At 46.9% G+C, this 19,207-nt stretch overlaps 1 protein-coding gene across 5 annotated transcripts in view; it reads right to left on the minus strand.

Moving 5' to 3' along the window:
- Positions 1-19,207, minus strand: part of LOC119462826 (uncharacterized) — an 88,694-nt gene that overhangs the window by 25,321 nt on the left and 44,166 nt on the right. Inside the window, exon 1 of one of the 5 annotated variants that reach the window (XM_037724056.2) lies at positions 8,175-8,329. The exons of the other annotated variants lie outside the window; for them this stretch is intronic. Within the exon in view, the coding sequence (XP_037579984.1) occupies positions 8,175-8,313 (139 nt within the window). The 5' untranslated portion in view covers positions 8,314-8,329. Of the gene's footprint in view, positions 1-8,174; positions 8,330-19,207 lie in introns of those variants that run through there. 5 annotated transcript variants of the gene reach the window in all.

A 19,207-nucleotide genomic window follows, 5' to 3' on the forward strand; every position in this document is an offset into this window, starting at 1 on the left:
TGATCTCCAATTAACCCTGTCTTGCGCTAGCTGATTCCAACTTGCGTCTGCAAATTTCCCGACTTCATCACGCCACCTAGTTTTCTGCCGTCCTCGACTGCGCTTCCTTTCTCTTGGTATCCATTCTGTAACTCTAATGATCCACCGGTTATCCATCCTACGCATTACATGGCCTGCCCAGCTCCATTTTCCCCGCTTAATGTGAACTAGAATATCGGCTATCCCCGTTTGCTCTCTGATCCACACCGTTCTCTACCTGTCTCTTAACGTTAGGCCTAACATTTTTCGTCCCATCGCTCTTTGTGTGGTCCTTAACTTGTTCTCGAGCTTCTTTGTTAACCTCCAAGTTTCTGCCCCATATGTTAGCACCGGTAGAATGCAATGATTTAACACTTTTCTTTTCAACGACACTGGTAAACCCCCAGTCAGGATTTGGTAATGCCTACCGTATGCACTCCAACCCAATTTTATTCTTCTGTAAATTTATTTCTCATGATCAGGGTCCCCTGCGAGTAATTTACCTAGATAAACGGACTCCTTTACAGACTAGAGGCTGACTGGCGATCCTGAATTCTTGTTCTCTGGCCAGGATATTTAACATTACCTTTGTCTTGTGCATATTAATCTTCAACCCCACTCTTACACTTTCTCGGTTAAGGTCCTGAATCATTTGCTGTAATTCGTCCCCATTGTTGCTGAATAGGACAATGTCATCTGCAAACCGGAGATTGCAGAGATATACGCCGTTGATCCTCACTCCTAAGCCTTCCCAGTCTAAGAGCTTGAATACTTCTAAGCATGCAGTGAATAGCATTGGAGAGATTGTGTCTCCTTACCTGACCCCTTTCTTGATAGATATCTTTGTACTTTTCTTGTGGACAAGCAAGGTTGCTGTTCAATCCTTGTAGGTATTTGCCAAGATATTCACGTATGCCTCCCAGTACTCCTTGATTTCTCAGTGTCTCTATGACTGCTGGTATCTCTACTGAATCAAATGCTTTTTCATAATCTATGAAGGCCATATATAGAGGTTGATTGTACTCCGCATATCTCTCTATTACCTGATTGATGAGATGGATATGATTCAGCGTAGAATATCCCTTCCTGAAGCCAGCCTGTTCTCTTGGTTGGCTTAAGTCAAGTGTTGCCCGGATTATATTGGAAATTATCTTGGTGAATATTTTGTACAATGCTAAAAGCAAGCTAATGTGTCTATAATTCTTCAATTCTTTAACGTCTCCCTTCTTATGGATGAGTATAATGTTGGCGTTCTTCCAGCTTTCTGGTACACTTGAAGTCGTGAGGCATTGCGTATAAAGGGCCGCAAGCTTTTCAAGCATCATATCTCCTCCAACTTTGAATAAATCGACTGTTATTCCATCTTCTCCAGCAGCTTTTCCCCTGGTCATGTGTTTTAAGGCCCTTGTAACTTCATTGCTAGTTGTAGAAGGAGCCACTGTATCCTGTTCATCACTAGTTCGAATAAAAGTAGCTTGGCTGCTCTAGGAACTGTACAGGTCAGTATAGAATTCTTCCGCTGCTTTTACTATGTCCGCAAAATTGTTGATGATATTACCCTGCTTATCTTTCAGTGCATACATTTTGGCTTGTTCTATGCCAAGTTTTCTTCTCACTGATTTCATGCTGCGTCCATATTTTACTGCTTCCTCAATCTTTTCTATCTTATAATTTCGGAAATCCCTTTATTCTGCTTGCTGATCACTTTCGACAGTTCAGTGAATTCTATGTGATCTCTCGTGTTTGACACTTTCATATTTTGCCGTTTCTTTATTAGGTCCTTTGTTACTTAGGAGAACTTACCTACTGGTTGCCCCTTGGTGCTTTACCTCCTACTTCAATTGATGCTTCCAAGATCAGCCTAGTTACTGTTTCATTCATTCACCCGACATATCATGACTACATACATATATAGACCGACGGTTCGACCTCAACTACTAGCTCAACTGACGCATTCGTCGTTCCGGCCAAGCAAGTTGCAGTTATATTCAAATTATCACATACGACTACATCTACGTCGGCAGAACTTGCAGCCCTCCACGCAGCTGTGACCTACGTAACCGAAGAGCCGGCACAGAAATGGGTCATATTCTGGGACTCACAGTATCAAGTCAGCCTTACATCACAGAACTTACGAGCAGATGATATCCAACATCAGGGAAGTACATCACCATGCACTGGATACAGGGCACAGCATAGTCTTTCAGTGGATTCCTGCTCACTGTGGCATCATCGGCGACGACATTGCTGACAGGGCTGCCCGATCTGCCCACGAAGACACTCAGACGCGTACAATATCTTTAGCGAGGATGGACACTGCCAGGGAACTTCGTCTGCTTGCACGCAAAAAGTCACAAGCTTTATGGAGTTCAAGTGCCTTCACTTGCCGATTGTATAAGTTGAACCCCTTGCTACGGCTGCAAGTGCCATCTAGCCTTTCCCGCGGCGAAACAACCTTGCTGTGGCGCTTGTGGCTGGGAGTGGCTTTCACGAACGCTTACTCATTCCGTACGGGAATGGCCGAGAGCCCGATGTGCGACTCCTGTATGTGCGAGGAACCATCGAGCACCTATTGTGTACCTGTACTTGCTACGACGTACAACGCCTCTCTCTCAGGACAACTTTAAACCGGCTGGACTCGAGACCGTTCTCTGAGTCAAAGATACTCGGACCGTGGCTACACCGTCACTGGCACAAAAAGCGATGCGTGCATTAGTACAGTATTTGAAGTGCACCGGCTTAAGAGACCGCCTATTGTGTCCCTGTACATCGTCCCACGTGCACTCAGTACTCAATCTCTCCCTATTTTTCTCTTTTTATTCCCCCTTTCCCTTACCCCTAGTGCAGGGTAGCAAACCGGACGCTCTTCTGGTTGACCTCCCTGCCTTTCATCTCCTTGCTCTCTCTCTCTCTCTCTCATTACTTCTATTTTGTATTCGTCTTCCTGTTCTGAAGCTGCAAATTTGTTTGCGAGCACCCGCCTTAATTGGTCTGCTTTTACCCTTAGTGCGTCTAGGATGGCCTGTTTCTTCTTGAGTAATTTTATTCTTTCTCTCTTCAAATTGAGAGAAATCCTAGACCTCACTAATCTATGGTCACTGCGCTTTACCCTACCTAACACTTCCACATCCTGCACTATGCTGGGATCAGCAGTGAGTACGAAGTCCATTTAATTTCTTGTTTCTCCATTATGCTTTTCCAGGTCCACTTCCTGTTGCTGCGCTTCCTGAAGAAGGTACTCATTATTCGGAGCCTATTCCTTTCCGCGAAATCTACTAACATCTCTCCTCTGGTGTCCTAGAATCGATGCCGTAGTTTCTAATTGCATGCTCACCAGCCTGCTTTTCCCCCACTTTTGCATTGAAGTCGCCGTGAATACATTAGACTGAGTTTGCACCTTTCTCATTGCTAATTCAACATAGTCATAAAACTGTTCTATTTCTTCATCATCGTGACGGGAGGTTGGGGCGTAGACTTGTACTACCTTCATTCTAGACCTCCTATTCAGCTTTATTACGACGACAGCTATCCTTTCATTAATGCTGTCGAATTCAGCAATGTTGCCCGCTATGTCCTTATGGACTAGAAATCCTACTAAATCCTAGCTGGAAGCCCTCTGTAGGAGAGGACGTGGCTGTTAGCACTGCATAAGCTTAGCCAGTTATTCTAACCTCACTAAGGCCAATAATATCCTAGGAAATACCTGATAATTCTTCAAATAGCACTGCTAAGCTAGCCTCACTCGATAGGGTGCGCATGTTGAGCGTTGCCAGGCTCAGTTTCGAGTGGCGGCCTGTCCGGACCCAGATATTCTTAGCACCCTCTGCCACGTCGCAGGTCTGACCGCCGCCTTGGTCAGGTGCTCCGCAGCGGCTCAGGTCTGAGGGCCATGGGTTAATTGTAGGAGTCATGCGGAAGGTAGTGGCCGAATACTGCACCAGGGTGGCCAATTCCTGTTCTGGTGAGGGAGTGACTTTTTGAAGCTCAGTGGGCCTACCTAATTTGGTTGCACCCACTAGCTCTCGGCGATATTTTTTTGCCGGTGTCAGGCGCCACTCCATGCCTGGAGATGTTGTGGACTCTAGGAGGATTCCAACTTACGACCTTTAGAAGTCTGGTGTTCTACCTCTGCTCTACGCCACCACGGTCATCATCAGTAAAAGTCAAGAAATCCGCCTTTTGTTAGAGGTCTAGGTGCTTCTACTCCAGATTTGACTTTCCCAGGTTCAGGTCTTTGTGTATCCTCTTGGTCGACTGTTGACTCCGGTTGACTCCGGTTCGGTTGACTCCGGTTGGCTTCGGTTGACTCCATAGTCGAATTCCGGTTATCTTTGCCATTATGTGCCCGGTAACATTCCTAAGTGTCTCAGGTGCGAACATACATAAATTACAGTAAATTTCAAAGTAAGTTGTGGCCCTTATTGGCTGCACTATCCGAACCAAATTCTAAGCAACAAACATTAAGCATTTGGTTTCTCTTGGAGGATTCGCGTAGAAAAGCTGAATTTGAGGTTCACAAAGTGCAAGATATATATATATATATATATATATATATATATATATATATACATACGTGTGTTCTTTAAATATATGAGAATACATAAGAAAATATAACAAAACATAAGAATATAGCTCAACATAATTGGAGCAACGAATACTAGACAGGCACAGCTAAAAAAACAACATTGGCAGACAAGCTACCAAGGATGCAAATAAAAAATGGTTTTATATATTTTAGTATTTTTACTTCCAAGCACCAAGCATATATGTAGGCTAACAATTATCACAATGGTGATTTGTAAGATTCCCACACAACTGCAGCCTTTCTTCCCACCCTTCCCCGTGAACCTAGTGCTCCTTCTGGCTCAGATGGTCCTGTGCAACTGCAATTTATTCATTGCAACTCCAGTTGCTGGTGATGCCAATGCTCCTTTTTTTTGCTTTCACACCTGAGCACCCTTTTGTAGGTGAGCCTCTCACAGCAATTTCATTGCTCGTGGTCACATTTTTTTCATCGAGCCCTCTTAGCTCATGTAACGAGCCAAACAACTGCTGCAACACTGTGTCATCATGAATGTAGTGTAGGAAATGCAGTATGCACTCGGTTTCGGCCCTTATCTTCAATTTTATATGGCGCCTGCTCTGTTCAGATGTTTTCTGCAAGTCGCACTCAAGATGTTTAGTGGCTACATGACCTCGCTGTTCAGTGTATCGTGCGTCAGAAGATTTGCAGCCTGTGACAGCATGGGCAGTCATATTGGGCCCTTCCCTGTATTCTGCAGGCAGACGTGAAAAACCTCATCTATCAACAAGGAAAAAACTGCAGCAAAGTGCTTGCATGGCAATTTCGACCTGTTGAAGTCGAAGCATGTACAGCTTGGAGTGCTGAAGTTAACTTCATAAAAGCCCCTACCTTCATTGACAGAACGAATACGGAATGTTCCTTCTTCACTGTCAACTTTCACGTCCTCAGACCTGTAATCACACACTCGTGCTAGCCGATCCATAATGTGTTTTGCTACAACAGGGCGCCTCCCATGGAGAAACTCGGGCACAGCATGGTGGTTACCACCATGCTGTGCCTGCACAGCCACGTGTCAAATAAAAATTTCCCCAGTCCGGTCACCGGTTCTTTGCGGTAATGTGGTTTTTGCCACTGCACACGGCGGACGTGCACAAAGTTTCGAAAGATATCAGAGCGCTGTTATTTTCTTGTTTTGACTGCACTTATGAACTATCGGACTGACTTAACAGCCGAGTCTCTGCAAGACAAAGAATGATCTGCGAAACTTTTGATGAGCAACCAGTGGTGCAGCGAAATGTTATATGCAATCTCAAGGGGCTTGCAAGTCTTCGGTCGGCCGTTACTCCATTGCGCATTCTTAGACGTTCACGATGGGAGTGCACCCGGTGACCAACTCTACATTAAGGTGAGCATGTTCTGAACCTGGCTTTCAGGTCGTCCTGTATGTGTTTTTTTACTGAAGAAAACATGGACTAAGCATTGTTTTTGCTCACCTCACGTAGTTTTGTGGTTACGAAGCACGGGACTGTATGGCTTTGCTGCCATTCTTCTCGCTAGGTAGTATAGCCAGCATATACTGTTTCTCCCAGTTAACGTGGACCAAGCTTTCTTTTCTTTAAGAACAACCAGTGATACGACGATGGGACCAACAGAGTTTTGTTAGCAGTGGCCTTGCACACATTGCTGGATTTTGACACGTGGTGAGCAATGGCGGATGGTTGCTAAATGGTAACACCTGGAGAATGTCTGAGACATCTTCGCAGGCCTTCTCACGCTGTATGGTCGAGGGATAGTTCATTATTGAAGCTCTTCATAAAAAGTGTTTGTTCCTATTTACGATCTGTAATTATAAAGAAATGTTCTAGTTCACACTGTCTGTCACTGATTTCTAAGAACGTATTGGCTGGCGCCGACTCCAGGGAACCTCACTTGACTACGAATTTCTTGGTGCGCGCGGCATAAAATGCAATCTTTAATGGGCTTTGTATAGTCACAAAGCGTTTTTATAGAGGACAAGTCCACTCAAATCAGAACGCGTTGTGAGCACTAAAGATTGTGATATTGAGAACGCAGGGGTGGAATAACTTCTCGGACAAGCGCAGTAAGCCGACTATTCACGATATCTCTAGATTGATTATTCACAGCATTCTGATCAAGAATGGCAAAGCTGTGTTTTGTTAACCACAAGTTCTTGGACTAAATGTTACTGCTGTGTACCAAAGCTCAATTAAGCTGTCACTTAGTTGAAAGGATGTGCGCCCACTACACCAACGTTTTTCATACTAGGCAATTCGTATAAGCTTGTGCATTTGCTATTTTGGAATAGTTTTTCTTAGAATTAAGGACAAACACTCCAAAGATTGTAAAGACTTGTGCTTACCGTGTTTAATAAGGGCGCTAAAGAAATTGTACATTTTGCTTGTGGCTCTTTGAAAGTCTCTGTATGACCACCATTGCGCTATGCGTCCACGTTCTACCCTGCACAATGGTTTCAATTTGCACGACCTTCTACACTTGTTCTAATGCGAACGAATGCGAAGTAGCCTTCTTTGTTTTGCGAATAAACAGTCATGGCTCGTGACCAAATAGATATGACCAAAATATGACCAAGCTTACTTAACCAGTAAGCGGTTAGAATACATGGAGAGAAGGAACCAATTTGTAGGCAGGAATAGCTACAGTTGAACCAAGATATTATTTATATGACCGTGACAGTAGACTTGCTAATGGGGTATGTTTATTCTCTGCACCACAAATCCGGAGTATGGACATTTTGTTGGCCTAATTGCTACGAGCTTATCTAGGAGGAAATAGCCCAAAATAAGATGACATATAAGGCTTGACGATGGAGTTGTTAGTGGCACCTGGCCTGTCCACCAGCTTTAAGTGTCCGCTTCTTTGTGTCATTTCCACAAAGATGAACCGCATCTCCAGCATAAATCAGTGCACATTATTTGCGTCATCTTATGGTAGCTTAGAAAAAATGTAGAAATGGTGTGCCAAGACAAGGCGCCTGATTCACTGGCTTTCGAAACCAGTCTGATAACCATGTAGTGTTCGAGCGCAAGCCACAAACTGCGGATCTTTATTTTCTTCATCCTCTCTTGCTGGTTGATCTCAACGCCTCCTAGACGTGCTGGAGGAGGGCGTTATGATGTGTTATGCGTCAGCGCTCCAAAACTGCCAGTAACACGTCTAGACGTAGTGCAGCTACTGAACCGCGTCATAATATGCCATGACCGTCTTGTTCTTGCGCGCGCTGGTTAGTGCGATCCAATAAAAGTGAATCCCAGAGTAGGAAGAGGAACGACCACGGTGTGCATTATTTACTGGCAATATGTCCAATGACTCATGTTCACAAGTGGCGTTACAATGGCTATTGCAACATAACGCACATTCACCAATGTTGTACTGAAGCTCGCAATGACACATGTTATGCGATGTTCACATTAGGTGTTCATGATTACGTGCGCACAATGTCTGCAACAACCACGCCTGCGTTTATTTTTTGTGAAGTCTCGCGTTCCATTGTTTACGTTCAGTGTTGTTGCAACGGTTTTCTTTGTTAGAACGCCATCATTGACAAGGAATATGGAACCACAAAAGTAACTAACACATTTTGGGATCTTACCTGAAACGCGCGTCTTCTTCAAAGCATGCTTTCCTTTAGCGAAGTTTGATGGATCACAGTAAAGAAATGAGTCGACAGTCAACCCCAAGCATAGTGCAAGAAAGAGCAAAGAAGAAACGATGTGGCCGCAGCGCCCCATGCTGTACACTGTAAAATGTGCGCCTCACCGAAAGGAAGTCGTCAATCCGCAACACCTCCTTTTCAAGGCTTGTGGGAGCCTCGGCGGCGAGCCTGCACGCTATCCGCTAGTTTTAGCACCAGATGAAGAAACAAACGTACGCCTTTTGTGCTTTGCGTGACAGCTGAATAAATCGTATTCTGCGTCATGCTCCGAACAAATCAATTCACCTTTGCATCGCTGCTCTAGTTGTGCGTCACATCCTTCATTCTCTCGCTAGATGGTGCGTACAAATACATACGGCATGTATTAGCAGCAGTAGTGACAGAATACTTCAAAAGTGTAGCACGGAAAACAGGCAGCGACCACTGTGACGTCTGTCGGAGTGTTATCGCGTAAACAACTCTGCCAACCGATCTTTTTGCATGCAAAATCAAGCTTCACCTCATACTGTTGCGTTTCACTGCTAGTGCTTTTAACAGCGAAGCTGTTTAAGCCAGCCGTAGAAAGTGCGCGTTTCACGAAAATCCAGCCGCGCCGTAGCCATGGCAACCAGCGACGCCGCAGCTGCCTGCCACTGCGTTGCCTAGCAACCACCTCGCGGAGCGTTGCGCACTATGCTCTGAAGAGAGAAAGAGAAAATGAGAGCGAGAGAGAGAGAAACAAATTGTAGCAGCACCAACGAGGAAACGCGCAGAGGTGCTGCCGACGCCAACCGCGCTTCTCCGTTTCCCCGGATTAGCGCCGAACGCTCACTGTATCCGTGAATGCAGCTGGCGCCTCTGGCGGCAGCTCGGCCGAGCTGCTACCAGCTGCACTGCTACTGCGAATGCATGCGCCAGTGACGTTATCCCGGCGTTTCGTGTGCTGCGCGCCGCCCGTACACTGTGCATAGCTTTCGCCCAACTTCCCCTACGGGTTCTCGGACTGCAAGTGCTTCGCGAGGTGTTCCCCGATGCCACGGACCGCGAGGAAATGCTTATAGACTTCGTATAACTTAGCATCACTTGACATTACTTTGTATAACTTACCATCACTTCGTATAGCCATGACCAGCTAGGAGCCGGTCAGCTCTGCTGTGTCTTTAGTCTTGCGCCACTAGTGCAAGCTACCCCGATTTTTTTTTACCGAATCGACAAAGAAGGGAAGCATTTTCGCAAACAGCATAACAAGGTGCTCCCATGAGCGAGTTGAAATTGCGGATCCTGCAAAGTTTGCTGCCATGTATTGGAAACCCTTTTTTCAAGGTCAGGAAGCTGTGTTAACTCAGGGAGAAATTCCTTGCTTCGCAGCTAGGAGTACGCATCACGTGGCTCAACCAACGTTTTTCGGTGGAAGAGGCTGTAGCAGACATCGCCGATGACACCAGCCTTAGCGGCTATGACGTTCCGCTGCTAAGCACGAGGTCGCTGGTTGAATTGGGGAGAGAGAAACAAATGTAATAACTTACTTACCCGGCTACTCTCTTCGTCTCTGTCTAATGGGCTACAAATTAATCCGCAAAAAACTAAAGCTGTGGTGTTCTGCGCAAAAAAACAAACTTCCTAATTCAAACAACGCTATCATGCATGGTCGGCAAAAAAATAGAATTAGTTGATGAACACAAGATACTTGGTGTCTTATTTTGCTATAACCTTAGCTGGGACACTCACATTATAATATTTGCAAAAAGCTTTCATCTGCAGCAGGACTGATACCACGCTACCACGCTTTTCTTCCTGTTTGCATTAAACTTCATATATACCATGCGCTCTTTGGATCACATCTTACTTACTGCAATTTAGTATGGGCAACGACTACTACTACTAACATCACCAAGAATTCTAACACTTCAAAAGAGGGCAGTTCGTTACATAGCGAATCTCCCCTACCTCTCGCATACAGAATATGCTTTCCGCGCATACAGTATTGTCCCTGTTACACGTATGTATGAACTAGGCCTTTTACGTTCCTTCCGCTTCTCATCTACTGCATTTCTGGAATTTCTAACAAGACTCGCATCACTGCAATTTCACAATAAAAGTGTTAACACTAGGAGTTATCCTACATGGTTCCTCCCAAGCTTCCGCACATATTATAAATTGCAGATGTTGGAACACAACTTACCCTTTATAATAAATAAAATATACCGACATTAATCATTACACTTTAAGCGAACTAGGACAACATTTTATTGATGCGCATTTCCTATGACAATTTTGTTTTCTTTTCCCTGTGTTTCAACTACTAGTATTCCTGGTGTAATCTGAAAGTTATTTGTTATCCTCGTTTGCTTTACTCATATTATTGTGTAACTTCACTGTTGTGTAATGAGAGTACCTTGTAAAAACATATCCTTTCTTATAGTTTTGTTCCGCTTTCTTTTTTAATTTATTTTTATCGATAGTTTCGTCATCATTGTCTGCTTTACTGACATATGTTGACTATTTTGTAATTACTATAATACTTTGTAAAATATTCAACTTTCTTGTTATCCTTTATAATATGCTTTTACGCTACTTTGTTAACGACGAAATATGACATGTCGAAACTACTGACACATCACGGTTGCTAGGGCCTCTTCAGGCTGTTTGAACCAGCTTTTTGCCCTAGCATCCATTTCCAATGTGTATTTTGGAAAAATGAGAAAAAATGATTTGAATTCCCGACCTCGGCGCCCGCATTTTAGGTGGGTGTGGAATGCTAAAACGGTTGTGTACTGGCCGAACTCCAGGCAGTAAACGTTAACTTTGAGTCGCCCACTATAGCGTGTCTCATAATCAGACCGGTGGGCGTGGCAGAAATCGTGTATCTTACCAATTGGACTAGCAACATCTCACACCATGCTCGCCGGTAGTATAGAGGTGAACGATTTCAACCGAAAGCGCCAATGGGACGTTGGGACTCGTTATAATCTACACGCGGCCTTATTTGAGACTGATGGCAGAGAGGGATACGTCTTCTTCTGTTTTCTTATTAGCACATAGTTCTCAGCACCTGAGTAGTGTGTAATCCGTCGTAAAGGTGGCTATGCAGGTGAGCCCAGCGGATAATATTGCTTTCGGTGCCATTAGAATGATAATGGTGCTTTTTTTCTTGGCTCTTGCAACCACTGGTTTACCAGAACACGCACGTTTCTGAAGGTCAGCGGAGGTACAAAAGGAGTGATAACAGTCGGAGCCACGTATACAGGACGCCTGCCGCCTATAGCTAAGGCTATTATTTCATCGGCTTATCTATCACCGATTTAGTCGTTCGCATGGAAATCAGGTAGAACCCACCTCACGATGAATGTCGACATTAATGCGATTAGCATTGAAGTAATGAAGAGGCACAGCATAGCGCCAACACAGAAACGTGTACGCAGCCGCTCTCTGCTCTCGCACTTCCAACTATATTGGGGGCGAGCTCCACCACTGGAAATGCTGGCGGCACCGTTGGCGTGACACGGTATGTGGGATCACGCGGACAGAGCGGCAGCGTCGTCTGCTTCGGAAGCGCCTAAGAGAGCTGAAAACGAAAGTTTTAAGTCCCACCTGCGCTGCGGTTCTGATCAAGTGGGGATGTTTTCCCGCCTCGGGTGTCTGCTTGAGAACACTTGAAAGCACTATAAAAGGCAGTGGCGTCCAGGCGTCCATAAAAGGCGTCCAGAATGGTAGGCTACTGCTCGGTGCCGCAGCGCCGGACGTACGCAAACGGAGCCCGGTGCCCGCCTTCACACGTACCCGCAGGCCAAGAAGCTGCGCGTACCTTGGGTTGCGAAACTTAGAACCGGCAAGCAGCCATCGGCTACAACTCGGGTGTGAAGCAAGCACTTCCGCGAGGGAGATTTCTGCTACGGCATTGGGTCTGCGATGTTCGGTGAGTAGCAGAAAGCGCTCACTGAGAAGCTCGCCCGCGCGCGCTGCCCGGTTAATGTCATGAAGCCTTTGTCTATCAACTTGTTGATGCTAGATACTGGCAAGTTCACTGGAATGGAAGAACAACGGTAAGAAACACATTAAAAAAGGCATGGCATATGCTCATGTTTGTGTTAGCACCAAATAACGAATGTACTGGATTAACAGAAAGAAGCACCGGGAAATTCCTCGCTGAGAAGACCGACAAACATAAAGTGTGACGCAACTTGATAAATAACGATATTGAAACGTCCAATAATTTAGCAGGGATGAAATGATTGAATCGTCGCGATGGCACATCACGAGTCGGCCGTATAGCGTCGAAGTCCCCAGTTATAACGAGATTATTTTTCAACAGCTCTGATAGCGTCTACGCAATAATGGTTGCTTGTGTACTGTCAAATGTTCATATGCTGCCGCCTAAAGCTCGCGGCATGGTGCGCAAACGCGCTCGCAGCGAAAGCGAAACATTGTGCGTGGACACGCACGATGACGCACAGTCGGTCGCTGCGAACCCGTGCCATTGCTACATTGAGGCTTCATTATGGTATGCTCCATTTTGTTATACAGACAGCCCACTATAAGAACACATTTCACGTAGTCCGGTCTCAGCGATTGCCTAGCATTCACGCAACAAGCTAGTTGGGGGCACTCCATCGCGTCGACCGCGCGCAATGGGCGTTGACTGTACGTATTCGATAAAGAGATCTGTCTCTCTGTTTGCCAAGGTTATGATTTTGACAGTAAGAAACTTCCCTCGCTTGGAGAATACTTACAGAAATGACCAGGAGGGCTCCCGCGTGGTGTTTTTATTGAGCGCCGAAAGGCCCAACCTACGAGGAGCGCGCCGCGTTATTGCTCTTACTACGTGAGCGAGGTGCTTCCAACAGATGGCGACTCCGTAACTCCTCGCCCCCAATACATGCATAAATTACACGAGTGGTGAGGGTTAAGTTACGCTAAGCATCGAAGATATTCCAATGATCTTTTTTGCCATGGTGGAGCCGCACATGCGCAGTGGCCCATAGCTCCTTACACGAGTTGACGTTAAAGAGGTTCATTGAAAAGCGGCACGCACCTACTGGCACATGTCTAGCCACCGAGGTTGGTATCAAATACGTTCATTAAAAAAAGTCACCGGCCTGCGCGGCACACGCAGCACAGTCACAGCGTAACCTGGGTGGAGCGGCTCAAGAGTGGCTCCAATTTGGGCACCACGCAAAACAGGGTCTTCGCGGCAGTCTGTTCGCCTCGTTTTGACGAGAACGATCTAAACTGTCCGCCCGGCGTCGACGGCGAGCTGCGGCTTGTAATGCTCTCTGCACAGCAGTCTGCTGAGCCCCATCAAGCCTTACAACTGCAACTTACATGTCGGGAACGCCGCGTTTGACTGCACCTTAACAAGATGGCGCCCCCATACTGGCGGAGGCTCGGCAGCTTGGGCAGCTCGGGATCGCGTTGATTGCGCACCTCGTCTGAATCGCATCTCGTCGTCTGCGCCTGCGCACGCTGCGTTTGCAGGCGCCTTAATTAGATGGCGCCACCATACCGGCGTAGGCTCGGGTCATTTGCCTCTGCGCGCTTGGGAGCGTTTTAGGGCATTTTTCCGCTGCCCGATAGCAAGCGCTCGTGTAGCTCACTGGTACAGTATCTGGCTCCCACGCAGCGGGCGCGGGTTCGATCCCGGTGGGAATCGGGTACTTTTTTCGCATTTCCGGCGATAGCGGTTACGGCGGCGTGCACCGCCGGCAGCGGCACCATCGCGAACCGAAACGGCTATTGGAAGGAGCCCATAACAGCTTACCCTGTAAAACAACACAGACCGAGTGGCACATACAGAGTACCCCAAGACGGCGTCGAATAGTTTCATTGAATGGGTGGCACATACCCAATGCCACGTACCAAGCGTCCTGTCCAGAATGAGCCACGTCGGCCTCAAAGAAGTTCACTGAATAATTCTCCCAATGTGAAGACCGCCATCTTATTTTTGCTTGCCGATTTTTTCTGTCGACTGATGACGATAATTCACTACGGAGGGCTGAACAAGAAGACAGCGATTATTGGTCGGCTGATTGGAAGGAGGCGAAAAGTGGGTTATGGATACATAAGTTGTGATGTCATCTTTCTTGTTGGGATCGCAATTTCTTTTCTCTATGGTGCAGTAACGCATGTTGTCACATTCAAAATAGGTGCAGGAACGGACTTTAGCACTCTCAGGTACCCCCATGTCTCCGTAGGCTAGATTTATTTAGTTGAAATCGAAAGCTGAACGAAACATTTTGCTCGGAACTCTTAGGCTTATGCTATTCATCAAAATTTTATTATTTGAATATGATTCATTCAGACAATATTGTTGAATCATATTTATTTTTGTTTCTCGTGCGTTATTTTTGTGAGGTTGCGTTGTGGTCAGTGTAATATGTTTCCACAGTTGTAACCACAGTTATATGATCTGTTTCCTTACATCATTCTTTAAATATATTGTTTGTATAATTAAATGTTTAAACCGCGGGTGATGACGAGGTTGCGGTGTTAACCCTTTGTATTCCACACAGCTCATAGTCGAAAATGGATGGATGGATGTAAAACTTTAATGAAAGTCCTGAGGTACGCTTCTCAGCGCGCAGCGGGCCGCTCCCACGTTGGGACAGTCAGGCCATGCCCCATTGCCGCATCGTGGGCCCTCTGGACGCACGATGCAGATAGTTGCGCCCCGGCATCGGGGCTCTTGATAGCGGAGAGCCACTCGTCCTCATTGATTTGTTCCGTGCCTCGCAACGAGGGGCAACGCCACAGCATATGGTATAGGCTAGCGAAGTCATCGCAGTGCCTGCAAGAACCAGTGGCATAAGTGGCGGGATAAAGGTTGTGTAATAAAGCCGGGCTGGGATATGAGACTGTTTGCAATAATCTGAGGGTCAATGCCTGCGCTCTATTCAACTTCTTGTGAGGAAGGGGAAAGTCTCTCCTGCCGAGATAAAAGTGCTGCGTAATTTCGTTTTATGTTGTCGGTTGATCTTTGTTCTCCACCACTGCGGGCCGGCTGGGGAGTTCTCCATGGTCGCGGAAAGCGAGACCTCGCGCCTTGGAGTGGGCCAGCTCGTTGAGATTTGTGGGGCCTCTCATGATGGGTCCCATGTGAGCGGGGAACCACGTGAGAGTGTGGGTGGCGATGCTTTTACCGTCCAGGATGCGACAGGCTTCTTTACACATGGCGCCATCGCTGAAGGCGCGGATGGCTGCCCTGGAGTCGCTGAAGATGGTGGCATGTTTCTCGTCCAGGAGGGCCAAGGCAATGGCCACTTGCTCGGCCGCACATGACGACGTGCTGCGTACCGAAGCTGCGTTAACGGTCGAGCCCCTGTGGTTGATGGACACTACTGTGAAATTTTTGCTGTTGCCATATGGGGCCACGTCAACGAAGCAGCTGCCGCCAAGGAGTTCTGTCGCCCGGCGTAGGAGCGCCACGTTCCTGGCCTTCCTTCTTTCCACGTTGCGCTGGGGATGCATATTGCGTGGGGCGGGGGATATGATGATGTGGTCTTTCTGCTCTTTCGGAAGGCCCTGGTAGGAGTCTTCGACCTTAGCCGGGAGGACGCCCATCTCTGTTAGGAGTCGTCTGCCCGCCGTGGTGCCGGAGAGACTGAGAATCTGTGCCCTTTTTTGTGCTTCTGCAATTTCTTCCAGTGTATTATGAATACCCAACTGCAGAAGTCGGTCGGTGCGTGTGTAGTTTGGTAGTCCGAGCGCGCTCTTGATCCCCCTTGTTATCATGGCATTTAGTTTGTCTCGCTCGGCCCTCTTCCAGACGTGCATGGCCGCTACGTACGTGAAATGGCATAACAAGAAAGTGTGGACTAGCCTTATCAGATTCTCTTCGTTCAGGCCTCTCCTTCTGTTAGCTACCCACTTGATTAGAGCGATGACGCTATCCGTCTTCTGTGCTAGTTTATGAATGGTGATGCTATTTGTGCCCGCCCCTTCAAGTGTCATTCCCAAGTTTCTAATGGACGCGACTTTGGAAATCGGATCTCCGCACTTGATGTAGAGATTAATGTCGATTTCGGTAGGGGGTTTCCAGTTCTGTGGCTTGCGGCCCTTTCTAGTTGGGCTGTAGAGAAAGAGTTCCGATTTCTTTGGGGAGCACCGGAGTCCCGTGTCCGTTAGGAAAGTGCTCTGTAGTGTCGACAGCTTCCTGGAGAGCGGCTTCGACTTGTCCGTTACTGCCTCCCGCACACCAGACAGTGATGTCCACGTAGATCGTGTGACCGACGCCCTGGATCTTGTCCAGGTATCTTGAGAGGTCGACCATTGCGATGTTGAAGAGGAGCGGTGAGATGACTGAACCCTGGGGGGTGCCTCTTCCGCTCAGCTCCTTGAGGATGGCGCATCGTTTGCTCAAGAAAGACCTTGCGAAGGCATAGAAGGACGAGCCCAAGTCGAGTTTGGAGATGTCGTCGAGAACGAACTCGTGACGGATGTTATCAAAGGCCTTCTCCAGGTCCAAACCAAGAATGGCTCTCGTGTCCTGAGTGCAGCGTTCCAGGATTTCGATCTTGATAAGCTTCATGGCATCCTGAGTGGAAAGGTCTGGCCTGAAACCTATCATGTTGTGAGGGAAAAGGTCGTTGCTCTCAATATACTCGTCAATTCTGTTGTGGATGGCGTGTTCGGCCACCTTCCCTACACAAGGCGGCAGTGAGATGGGGCGGAGGTTGTCCAAGCTCGGCAGTTTACCGGGCTTTGTGATGAGTATGACCTTCGCCACCTTTCATTCTTCCGGTACAATTCCCTCCTCCCAAATTTGATTATTCTCACCTGTGAGAAACTCGCTCGATTCGTCCTCTAGGTTTCTGAGAGCCTTGTTGTTAATGTTATCCGGGCCGGGTGCCGACCTACCATTGAGGTCGTGTAGGGCGCGGCGGATTTCACTGACTTGGAAAGGCTCGTCCAGTGCGGAGTTCGGCTTCCCTTTGTATACTGGGTATACTGGGTATAGTCGAAAAAGCATATATTTATTTGTTGACTTTACCTTAGAATGTGCCAAATGATACAGAAAAAAGAAACCTCTTTCAATGAACCTCAAGGCTTCAAAAAAATTGCCTTACGCACATGTGTACGCTACGAATACAGGGTTACTGTTTTATTTTGTGGAACCTTTCTAAGCAGTTTGCTCATCAATCTTCTTCAATGCGGAGATACACCTTTCACTTATTGCACTGAAGCTGCGTTCTGTACACGCACACACACGTGCGCGCACGCAAGCACCGCACGCATGCACATATATAACAGTTGCATTCTTGGGTGCTACGTGCCACAATCATGATTTTATATGAGGCACGCCGTATCGCGAGGCTTCGGGTAAATTTTGACCGCCTGGGGTTCTTTAACGTGCACCCAATGCACGGTACACGGGCGTTTTTGAATTTCAAACCCTTATAAATGCAGCCGCCGTGGCCCTCTGGCTTAGAGCGCAACGCTGTAGCCGCCACCACGGCGCGGTATATATATATATATATATATATATATATATATATATATATATATATATATATATATATAGGGTGTTTCAGCGAACACTTTCAAAAATTCGTAATGGTTTCTGTGGCAGATAGCACAATTCTAGTTCATGCGCTGGTCTACTCGAAGAGGCGGATATTACTTGCACAAGAAATTGAAATGCATACTAGAGTAATTTAAAAAATTTACTAATTAGGTTTTTAACCAATTACCTGATGGCCCATATTGTAATTTACAAATTGTAGCCGTGGAGTTCGTAAGGCGTATCCACTTGGAACGAATTCTCGGGATAACATCAGTTTCGTGATATTATTTCTCGAACTTTGTGGACAAAATTAATGCATTGGTGTTGCAGTTAGTTTCTTAATAAAACGTCGCTTTATGCATTGAAGCACAAAATTATTTACCGCAGTACCGCAGTACAGTGCGCATAGACAGAGATTGTCTATGCGCACTGTACTGCGGGCAAACGCACAAAATATGTACAATCGATTCTTCATTGCCACAATGGTCAGAGGCTGCACTGTCAGCCATTCCGATGCGGAACGCATAGGCGTTGGTAAACGCAACGCCCAACCATAATCAGCACAAAAGGGTTGTGTCTCCTCGGCGAAGCCTTGATGGTACTCGAAGGCTTAGGGTTGGGTCCAGAGAGTATAATTGTGGATGCTTGAAGTGCATTCATTCCATTGTGACCTTGAGCGTTGGCGAGCAAGCACGCGGAGCTTCCGGGCAGCGTCAGGCCTCGAAAGTGGTGTAGGCCGTTGGTGATCTTTATGAGCTGTTCGGGCAGCTTGATCGGCCCGTTCATTGCAGATAATTCCGCAGTGACTTAGAAGCTACTGAAAAGTTATTTCTTGCCCTATCTCAGTCAGATTGTGTATTGACTGGGTAGCTCGAGTGAAGAAGACTATCCGCCCTACAAAGGTTCATCTTTCCCCGAACTAGATGTCCCCTTCAAGTCATGCGAAGTAAGGGAAGCCCTTCAGAAACTAAATGGCAGGTCAGCCCCTGGTCCTGATGACATCCCCAAGGGTGCCCTCAGAAACCTGGAAGACGTTTCCATAGAGCGGTTGACAGAAGAGATAAATGGAACATGGGAACGAGGGGTTGTCTCGCACTCCTGGAAAATGGCCTCGGCCATCCTCATCCCAAAGCCTGGAAGACCCCCGAGTCTCAGAAACCTCAGACCCATTTCACTCACGTCCTGCGTGGGAAAGGTGGCGGAACATGTCATCAACAACCGCATCTCCAAGCACATCGAGCAACAAGTATTGTTTCCCTACAACATGATCGGCTTTCGTCCGGCCTTGTCAACGCAGGACGTGCTGAAGCTTATCAAGTGTCAAATCATTGACAATACGACAATAGATATGAGAGGCACCTTAGGCCTAGACCTGGAAAAGGCGTTTGACAATGTCTCCCATACGCACATTCTGAACTCCATCTCAGAGCTCAATTTGGGAGAAGCCTTCCACAGATACATAAGCTCATTCCTCAGGGATCGCAAGGCACAC

Source organism: Dermacentor silvarum, chromosome 8 (assembly GCF_013339745.2).
Source record: "Dermacentor silvarum isolate Dsil-2018 chromosome 8, BIME_Dsil_1.4, whole genome shotgun sequence".
Taxonomy (NCBI): Eukaryota; Metazoa; Arthropoda; class Arachnida; order Ixodida; family Ixodidae; genus Dermacentor; species Dermacentor silvarum.